Source organism: Diadema antillarum, unplaced genomic scaffold (assembly GCF_040938485.1).
Source record: "Diadema antillarum isolate AM-2024a unplaced genomic scaffold, OU_Dant_1.0 seq00000532_RagTag, whole genome shotgun sequence".
Lineage (NCBI taxonomy): Eukaryota > Metazoa > Echinodermata > Echinoidea > Diadematoida > Diadematidae > Diadema > Diadema antillarum.
This window is the reverse complement of record NW_027271483.1, coordinates 371,659-382,297: the sequence shown is the minus strand read 5'-3', so window position 1 is coordinate 382,297 and position 10,639 is coordinate 371,659. Positions and strand designations below refer to the sequence as shown.

The 10,639-nt window shown below is 41.3% G+C and overlaps 1 protein-coding gene across 1 annotated transcript; it reads right to left on the bottom strand.

Moving 5' to 3' along the window:
* Positions 1-1,416: 1,416 nt before the first annotated feature.
* On the bottom strand, positions 1,417-9,627 carry LOC139734545 (monocarboxylate transporter 9-like). Its single transcript, XM_071645320.1, has 4 exons — positions 9,357-9,627; positions 6,809-6,949; positions 1,914-2,831; positions 1,417-1,580 (listed from the first exon to the last, which is right to left on the bottom strand). Exons 1-4 carry the CDS (start codon positions 9,625-9,627, stop codon positions 1,417-1,419), a joined length of 1,494 nt encoding a protein of 497 aa, XP_071501421.1.
* Positions 9,628-10,639: the final 1,012 nt, after the last annotated feature.

Below are 10,639 nucleotides of genomic sequence, written 5' to 3'. Positions count from 1 at the left end.
CCCACATGCACGCAGACACACACACAAACAAACGCACTGATTTTTTTTCTTTCTTTTTTTGCCTTGAATGATTAGTCATTTGATTAATAACATGTCTTTGAACAGAATATAAGGCATTTGCCTTGACCTCTGACGGTCAGTCAGTGCTCTCTCTCATGAATATGGTCTCGAACCACTTTGCTCTTGTCCTCCTTTGCATAGCCAGCATCAGGAAAAACTGAAACATGAGATATAATGCAACTATTAAACCAAAACTTCACTTTTTTTTCTAGGTATATGGCTAAAAGCAGTGCTTTACAAATGTGCATATGTATTTCAGCTTAGAAACACTATGGGAACTATACTGCGGCTAGCAGCCCCATACGCATAACTGCGGCCAGCAGCCCCATACGCATAGCGTCATGGGGCTGTGAACTGTAGCATACAGGATCATGACGGATGTTTTATCGCGGACAAATATCAACTTAAAATCGGGAAAAAATCTTCAATTTGAAGACTTATTAATAAATTTGAAGTATTGATAACAGAGTTCGTGCAAGGTTTGCTTCTGCAAATAGTTCCTTTCTGTTCAAATTGATGACTAAATGTGACTCGGTCGAGAGGAAACTGGCAGAGCTACACTGAATTGACGGCCAGCGCATGCACACACAGACATCTACATCCAGTCAATGGATTCGAAATTTGTGCGCAGTGATGTGTGCGCCTGCGCTGACCGTCAATTCTGCGTAGCTCTCCCAGATTCCTCTCGACCTAGTCATATTAAGTCATCAATTCGAACAGAAAATGACTATTTGTAGAACCAAACCTTGCACGAACCCTGTTGTCAATACTTCAACCTTACTTGTAAGTCTTCAAATTGAAGAATTTTTGTTCGATTTAAGGTTGACATTTGTCCGCGATACTATTCTGTCATAATCCGAAATGCTACAATCCGCAGCCCCATTACGATATGTGTATTGGGCTGCTGATCGCAGTTTATAAAATATGGATTTTCGCAAAAACTACAGGATATTTCGAGGAGAACTTTTTACAGTATATTTAGGATGTACAAAACATCACATTTCCGCATTCAGAAAGTAGTGCCAGTGTTGCTGGAACGAAACCCATTTTCTAAGCCTCTTTTTCAGCTTCACCCCATGGCCTAGAATCCAAAGGGTCCGACACTCACGAGTTATACGGCCCACGTGCTCGACAGCGGAAATGTCCACGAGTAAGACAGCTCACGAGTCATACTGCCCACAAGCTCAAAACTAGGCACACACAAAAAAAAAAGGCCTACGAGACCGACACTGGGGAAATTAAGCCCGGCGACTCGTGGGCCTTGTTTGTCTAGTGTCGGACTCATGGGCTGTGCCTCATGTCGAGTTTGTTGGTTGTAAGACTCGTGTGGGTGTTGGGTTTGTGACGTGCACCCCTTTATATGGCAGCACGCTGGTCACGTGAGGGGAAACAGCCACGCCCCTGGTCCCTGTATCTCTGGATGTACATGAGGGTCACTGTCAGGGGAACAGTCATTACGCACATGCCGCCAACGAGTTGAAGGGCTCCATCGAATGAACCCGTGACATCATACAGCTTGCCTGCAATGAAAGTGAATAAATTGGTAACTTCTAGATTGTGATTTTAGCTTGAAAAGGACAAAATGCATTCGATAGTAATGAAAACAGTAATGAAAGCATGTAGAAGGAGGTATTCCGTCCAGAATCAACCTCTCCGCCATTCACTTTTGAATTACCCGCACTTTCACAAAGTTTATACATTCACATTTTATGTGAGTGTATAATCATTTACCGCTTTTTTCTTTCTTTAAGGAATTTCTCACACGAAGAAAAATATCACGTTATGTTTTGCACTCGTGCATAATATGTTTGTTCTTCTATTTTTTTTCATCTTAATTCCCCAAGGTGTCATACCTGTGATGTACCCAGAAATTATATTTCCAAGTCCTGTGATGAATAATTTGGCCGAGATGATTCCTTCGATATTTCTCTCGGCGACAAAGGATTTAAGAACTGCCCAGGATGCCGCGTAAGCGGCAAACATGCCGCCGCCGGCGAAAAAGGAGCAGATGAGAAGATGCGTTGGGGATGATGCCTTTGCAGGGTAAAGAAGCAACGCCCCACCAAAAGAGGCCATGCTGGTGATGAACAGAGGTGCTCCCCAGTGGTGTCTGAAACGCAGGATTAAGGTCATAGTCCCCTGGAAGACCAATCCCCCAATTGACCCCACCATGGGCAGGTAGGAAGCGAACGATTCCTCGAAGCCCTTGGACATTGCGAAGGCGATGACGAAAAGAGTCCAGCTGATCGTAGTAATCTGCAATACTACTTTACATGGTAAGAAGAGGAGAGTGAACGCCCACTCCTGCACCAGCGCCCTCACCCCCATATCTGACCAGACATATTCCAGGATCCGTTCTCGTGTCGATCGAGGCTTTGTGGTCTTTCGACATTGGTCTATTGAGTTAGTTGTCGAGTCTTTGTCTGCTCGCTCCAACAAGAATGCAGAAGACTCCGACAAACTCGACTGGTCATCTTCACCTGGAAGGACTTCTCCTCTATCCGTACGAGGCAAGCTCTTTGTTTCCGCTAAGTCCAAAGGGGGACGGAGCGTCGCTCCTATTGGCACACAGTGTAGATACAAGCCTGCCAAACAAAGTATGGCTCCTTCGAGTCCGTATCCTTCCAGTAGGGATGACGTCAAGACAGGGAAAAACGCGCCCCCAACGAAGTATCCCATGAGACAGATGGAATTTACATATCCAAATTTGTCACCGAAGTGTTGGTGTAGAACGACGAGGGATATTTGGCTGATAGGGGAGCTGAACAATCCTGTGGAGAAGGAAAAAAACGGTAAGTTCTATCAAGACATGAATGAACCCGATAGCAAATATTATCTGGTTTCATGTCACGCATTCAATGCAAGAAACACGAGGATCTGTGAAGGGAATCCTGAAGAGTGGTGAAAGTTTAAATATTTACACACGAGAACGGAAAAGATTATTAATTCCCAAAGAGGTTCTATTACGTATCACCTCTCTGTTAATTCCTTACAGGCGACTTCCAACATCTTCTTGTGCATCTGTGAGGCTGGCGTCCCACTATTCCGAAATTGGTAAAGCAAGTTTTTGAGTTATCAGTCTTGAGAAACTTCATCGGTGGTTATTACGACGGCTTTAAGATGCCCTCACGAATAGCCGATGTTTGTATGATCAGAGAGTCGACTTAAATTGGAACACTTCTTTCATCATGGTGTCCATCTCTGCTCAACATCAGGACCAGTGTGACGCCTGTATATTATAGAATGGCTGTATTATGATATACCCTAAATGACGTGGAATCAAGATGTCCCAAACTCACTTTAAGGCATCAGAAGCAAGCAACGGCGTAGCCAGGATTTGATCTTGGGGGGGGGGGGGCGGTTAGTCTGCGAGGGAGCGAAGCGACCGAGTCCGAGCGAGCGGAGGGAGCGAGGGGGGGGGGGGGTGAGGGTGTGGGACGGGGGTGTCCCCCCTCCCACGGTAAGAACTTTTTGCATTTTGATGTTGTAAATGGTGCAATTTGATGCATGTTTTTGCGCGTTTATCGAATTGAAACAGTCCCACCGGTTTGAGGTAACAATATATTTTCATGTCGATTATCATTGAACAATTTGGCTGTAAAATATGGTCTCATTTAAATCAATGTCTTGAATTAATTTTTACACTGCATATCATGAACGCGACTGAACCTGAGCTAGCGGAGCGAGCGGGGGAGGGAGGGGGAGGGAGGGGGGTGTGTGGGAGGGGAGTGTCCCCCTCCCACGTGAGAACGTTTTTGCATTTTTATGTTGTAAATGGTGCAATTTGACGCATGTTTTTGCGCGCTTTATCGACGTGAAACAGTCCCACTTCTTTGAGGTAGCAGTATATTTTGATGTAGATTATTATTGAACAATTTTTATATAAAATGGTATGATTTAAATACACTTCTTGTATTCATTCTTTTCACTGAATACCATGAACGCGACTGAGCCCGAGCGAGCGGGGAGGGGAGGGTGTGGGAGGGGGTGTCCCCCCTCCCACGGTGAGATCTTTTTGTATTTTGATGTTGTAAATGATGCAATTTGATGCTTGTTCTTGCGTGTGTTAACGAGTTGAAACAGTCCCACTTGTTTAAGTTTGCAGTATATTCTAGTGTAGATTATTATTGCACAATTTGCCTATGATGTATATAAATGGTATCATTTACATAAACTTGTTGTATTAATTCTTACTCTGAATATCATGAACGCGACTGAGCCCGAGCGAGCGGAGCGAGCGAGGGGGACGGGGCGGGTGTGGTAGGGGGTGTCGCCCCTCCCACCGTGAGAACTTTTTGCATTTTGATGTTGTAAATGGTGCAATTTGATGCATTTTTTGCTTGTTTTTGCGTGTTTTATCGACTTGAAACAGTCCCACTTGTTTGAGTTAGCAATACAGTGTTTTCATGTCGATTATTATTGAACATTGTGGCTATAAAATAGTATTAGTTAAATAAACGTCTTGTATTAATTCTTACAATGAATATCATGAAAATTTCTGCTCAGCAATCAAACAGAAAAAGCATGCGCACGAGGGTGTAGATAAGGGCATTTCCCCTCCCACACGAAAGTGATTTTGCATTTTCAGACCTTAAATTCAGCGATTTGGTGCAAATTTTGGGTGCAATACTTTTTCATCGAAGTGTTAAAATCACGGAATTTAGCTCTTATTCCGAATGTGCATCATCTGTGTGTATGTACAAAGTCTAGTGAGGAAGAGCTTAGGGGAAGGGGGGTTCCCCCTCCCGCTCGGCGGAGCTTTTGCGTTTTAAGAATTGAAATAAAGCGATTTGGAGCACACTTTTTGTGGAAAATTCGGAAATTGTCATTCCCAAAAATGTATTAAGTCTAAAGTTGGTAACAAGCAATGGAAGGGTGGCAAGATACCTCTCCCATATTCAAGGGAGCCTTTTTTCAGTTTTGCTGAAGCTTTTTGAACTGAAATTCAACAATCTGGCGCACTTTTGTTGGAATATCTGGAAATTTTTCAATCAGAAAAGAAGTGTAGCAAGCCTGTGGAAGGAGATTCTGTATAATTTTCTGATTGCAGTTAAACGTTTTGGTACACACATTTTGTATCATATTTGGAAAACTGTTTCAAAGCGTAGCCACAGTCTACTTCTATGCATGGGGGGGGGGGGGGGAGGGGCGGGCGAGCAGGAAGAAGGCGTGGGCGATTGTTATCTCCACCCTTCCCGCATGATGGAGCTTTTGCCTTTTTAAGGTTGAAATTGAGATATCTCCTATACGCATATTTGATGGCATATTTTTTTTTTTTTTTAGTTTCAAGTTTATTTTTCCACATCTCATAAAAAATAAAGAAAATGAAATCAATGTGATTTCATACAGCATAACAACATACATACAGAAAAAACAATCATTAGGAAAATGATGCAACATAAAAATCAAAATTTGTGACTCGGGTTATGTGACGAGTGTGGAGAGGAACAGCAATAGGCCATTGACCTTTCGAGGTTGAATCCCAAAGGCAAGATGAAAACAATGAGTCATTTAAAATATCATACATGTAATTACCAGTTATCAATCAAGGCGTTACAGAATAGTTAACAACGAGCACATAGTACAATAACAAGGACTAAATGCACTTACAGGGGACAAGCACAGAGTACAACAACAAGGACTAAGTGCACTATAACGGGACAAAGTACTTACAAAACAAAACAGTATACAAAAACAGGACATTATGAGCATATAGCCATCTGGGACTACAAATTTATTCAATAATTTGAAATAAGCTGTAACTTATATTTTCTTCTGAATGATGCTAATGATGGACTTTGTTTTAAATCAATGCTTAAACTGTTCCACAATTTTGGATCCCAAAACCTTATACTACTATTTGGGAAATTATTAAAAAAAAAAAAAAAAACCTGATGTGGGGGGGGGGACTGAGGGAGGAAAGGGTCGATTAAAAGCGGAAATTTCCCTTGTACATGAGGGAACTTTGAGTTTTCGGAATATAATTGATAAGTCTTGTGCACTCAGAATTATTCAAAATTTTGTGTAAATCTAAAAATTGTACTAAGGCTAGGGAAAGAGGCACAGAGGGGGAGGGTTTTTTTTGGGGGGGGGGATACCCCCTCCCAAGCACGAGAGATTTTGCATAATTTGAATTGAAATTCAACGATCTGGTGCACACTTTGAGTGAAATATTCAAAAAATTATGATCTTATTTGATGAAAGGTTGAAAAGGAGACCCGCTTCATGTGCATGTATACAGTATACACGCATTTTTTTTTTCCGCCCCGCAAATCCCCGGTCCAAATCTTAGGGGGGGGGGGGCGATCGCCCCCATCGCCCCCCCCCCCCCCCCCCTCCTGTCCACGGCTACGCCAGTGGAAGCGAGATAAAACCATTATTTATTATCATTTAATGTTAATAAAGTGGGGTTTCGGGAGGGGGGTTGTTGGGGTGCGCGGTGGGCTTGATGATGGCTGGATGTGTGAGGGGGTGCTTGGTGTGTGGTGGCTACGCCCTATTGGATTAATGGTGAGGGGTTCTTGCGGCTGTCCAGTGGGTAATAAGGGGCGTACACAAAGCATAATATTGGATGGCCGAGCGGGTGACGGATCTGTATAGGCAAGAGAAGAGGTGCCCCCCTCCCCCCCCCCCCCCCAAAAAAAAAAGATAAATAAATAAATAAATGACAGAGGTCCTCTATGGTTTATTGTCAATATGCTTATTGTGATCCATCCCATTAATCATGGCGCGATGTTGCGTGTCTTACCTGTAAGAAACATCATAACGGCAAACCAAAGTGGCGACGTTAGGTATCCTGATACGGCAATAGCTCCACTCGCACCTAACCCGCACACGACGCAAGGAGTTCGGGGGTCTACTAGCGTGGAGAGATAGCTCACGAGGGGACCTGGATTGTGAAAGGAAACAAAATGTAGATCGCTTTCAGCATGCCTCTGAATCTAATGAATATTTCCAATAACGAATGCTGTCTTTGACAAGCCGATCCAGAAAGCTTGCCTGAGACTTGCGTGATGCAATAGTTACTGAGGTACAAAGGTCTCCCCAGCAGCATTTAAGACATTGTAAAGATGGAGAACTTTTAATGTCGAATAGTCATTCACATTCGTGTATTTATGTGTGTGTGTGTGTGTGTGTGTGTGTGTGTGTGTGGGTGTATGTGTGTGTGTGTGTGCCGAGAGAGATTTATACGTTAATTCATAGTGATTGTTTGGCTGGTCGTAGCTATTTGATTGCAAATCATTTTCCGTGATTCCAGTTCCCACAATGAAGTCATCTATTCTGAGCAACATGATAATGGGAGCATTAAGCAAAGTGAAACTCTGCCAGCTAACATGTTTATTGAAACATTCATGTTTCGCATTCATAAGAACTGTACATGCACACAAAAAAAAGAGAATCGTACGAAGGACAACAATGCTACAAATGAAATGTTGATATCAATGAAAGCGTAATTTAAGTACTCACACAAAAATAACAAAGTGAGCCGTAAACTATTCAGTATAATTCAAAGACACAGGCGATCAATGGTGATAAATATTCGATATTTACTCTCACCCTTAAAGGAAACCAAAACCCAAAGAGAAATGTGGATTGAGTGAAAGTAGCAACATTAGTAGAACATATCAATGAAAGTTTGAAGAAAATCAGACAATCGATGCAAAAATTATGCATTTTTAAAGTTCTGGTGTTGGAACAGCTGCATGAGGAGGCGACTAGAGCTCATGACGTCATCTGTGGACAACAATACAAACAAAATATAAGGAGAATTTCCCCAAACTTCATTTTTCATGAAAAGTACACATTCCATCAACTTGATACTTACATATTATGATAAGGTTAGTAATAAATAATTCCCCCTGCTTTCTGAAAGCGGTTAGTCAAGTGCTCGTTCCTTATGCTAGAAAAGTGAAGACATGTTGAAGCTTCTTTATGCCGAGTTCCCTGGGAAGGGTAGCGATAGCAATGAAGAGGTTACTTTGGGGTAAAAATGATGGCCTCATATTGCAGGCTGTTCTTACAGCGCCGACAATGGAGAGGAATATTGCTGAATTTGGCAAGAGTTCCATGTAGGCCTATCCCCCGCTAGAATTCAAAAAAGTGATATGTATAGGTAAGGTGATTAAATTTAGGAATCTTAAGGGTTAGGGTTAGAGTTTTATAGGGTTAAGGTTAAGGTAACGTCGATCTCTGTGTCCTTGGGTAACGCGGATACCGGAGTCCTAGGTTTAGGGACGGGGGTACATATGGAACTCTTTCCCCGAATTTGTCCATCGGTCGTCGGTATGCGTTGTTTCTTTCATGAATATCATGAATTTCATGAAGATTTTGATTACACAACATTAATCTTAAATACATGTCCTCAACGGAGGAAACAGCTCGTAACTACAGAAGGGCTCGGGATATAAATATGTTCATGATGATGTGTTCATGATAATATGTTCATTCAATGTTGCAAGTTCCACAACTGAGTACTTTTCACCCTAATTAAGAAGAATTAATGACATGGAAAAGACGCCTTTAGAAACCAATATAAGTTAGGATAGAGGCTCATCAAATACATGACGGGGGATTCAGTTGAGGAATTTGCTATACCTACTAAAGATATACTTAATGGTAAAAGTATGAATCAATGAGATGTATACTAGTATATAATTCATAATGATTGAATACTATGAGGGTGTGTATACAGCAGGCCTATAACTTTGGGGTGCAGGGGCAGATCCAGGAATTCCGTTAAGGGGCGCAAAGCAAGGTGCCACGTCTGGGTTTCATCACCTGACAAGCGAAAAACCAAAACAAATAAGCAAACAAAGCTTAAATATACATTGCCTCCTTCTCGCCAATTCCGGGTTTCACTATGTTACAAGGAAAAAAAGCCTTACTCTCTAAATAAAATTGAGTGAAAATTTTCACTCTTGAAGGAGTGAATACAAAAAAGAGTGAATTCAGAGTGAAATTGGAGTGAATTTCGAGAACTCATTTTAGAGTGACCTCAGGGATCACTCGAAGATTTTGGAGTGATCCTGACGTCACTCAAAAACGAGTGGAAATGAACATTTTCACTCAAAATTCACTCCAATTTCATTCCATTCTAAATTCACACTTTTTGGTATTCACTCCTTCTATAAGAGTGAAAATTTTCATTTGATTTCTTTAGAGAGTAAGCGCATTTATTGGTGTATACTTTTATATAAAAAACAATTACAGGGGGGCTTTTTTCTTTTATTAAAAAAGAAAACAAATAAATTTAATCATGAATTACGTCAACATGTCCGACATGAGTTACAACTTACAGGCAAAGCAGGAGACGGTTTTCTCCATGGAGAGAATAAATCCCAGAGTGCCATAGTCTGTGTCCAGTTTTTGGACCAGGGAAGGAACTAGCACGCCAAAGGCTTTGAGCAGACCTTGCGCGATGCAGCCCAGTGAAAATTTGGCCACTAGCACCACGTATCTCCATTTGTCCTTAGATTCGACGAATGTCTCCGCCATGCTCACCCATAGAATGATGTACATGTATGTCGCCTTGCGCAAGTCGCCACCCAGCATGTCCACTGGTCCCATGGAGGTACGAAGTGCTCGCTTGCGTTTCGGAGCACTCGCGCTTTCAATGCGATGGAGATTGAAGATTATACCAGTGCCTCCGCTGAATCGTTGTGCTTTGCTGCGTCTGTCCGGATTAAATCCATTCAGAATTATTTACATCTTGGTGTGGAAATGACAAGAATTATTGGAGTAACCAAAACTTTGGTTAAATGTAAGTCAATAAAAAGTGATACTTTACGCATGAGCAAACACCTTTGTTACTATCTTCCAAGGTACAAAAGTCAAAATCACATTGATGAACAAGAAGTCATTCATGCGTAAATGCTCATGCATGTAACAATAACATCAAAAGACAAATTTAAGACAGTAAAAAACATGTATACAGTTGCAAAAATGTACCTATGATCTCTATAATATCATTGAAGCCCAAAATATCAAATTAAGGCTAAAAATAATGGAGAAAGGTGAAGAAATTTCTGTCAAATCCAAATTCAAATGAAATGACAGAAGAAGTAACATTAACAAAGATGGTAGGATTTTGAATTGATTTCTCAAATTAGAAAAATACTTTTTTTTAGTGTAGATATACGGCATATATCTCATGATTAGTACGACAATGTTTCTTCTACAGTATTTGGATACGCCCACAAAATAATAACACCTTCAAAACCAAAATTCCGTCAATGACATTATCTGGCAATCTTTTTCTAAAGGGTCTACATTAATATCATGATTAACAAATGAAAATGGAATGCACCTTCCCGAGACTGAGCATATTCTGCACATTTCAATGTAACTGTATTACAAAAGACATTGCATGGAAACATACAAGTTATATCCATTAGCAGTATGAAGAGAAATAACAGAAATATCATGTTGAAATATATAGCACAAATTTAGATTTTCTTTTGACCAGTGATAAGTGATGACCAGGTTGTTATGATTCAATGCAAGTCAACATGAATTTGCACCGCATATCCGAATCCCTTTAATGAACTTTTTTTCACCCGCCGTCACGCATTTTGCCCAT

What these genes read in the sequence shown, in the direction of transcription:
- LOC139734545 (XM_071645320.1), bottom strand. Translation starts at nt 9,627, where the DNA reads ATGGGACCAGTGGACATGCTGGGTGGCGACTTGCGCAAGGCGACATAC. An exon ending in CGTTATGATGTTTCTTACAG is followed by an intron (nt 2,832 to 6,808) that starts GTAAGACACGCA and finishes CCTTCTCCACAG; the next exon opens with GATTGTTCAGCTCCCCTATC. An exon ending in AATTTCTGGGTACATCACAG is followed by an intron (nt 1,581 to 1,913) that starts GTATGACACCTT and finishes CTTTCATTGCAG; the next exon opens with GCAAGCTGTATGATGTCACG.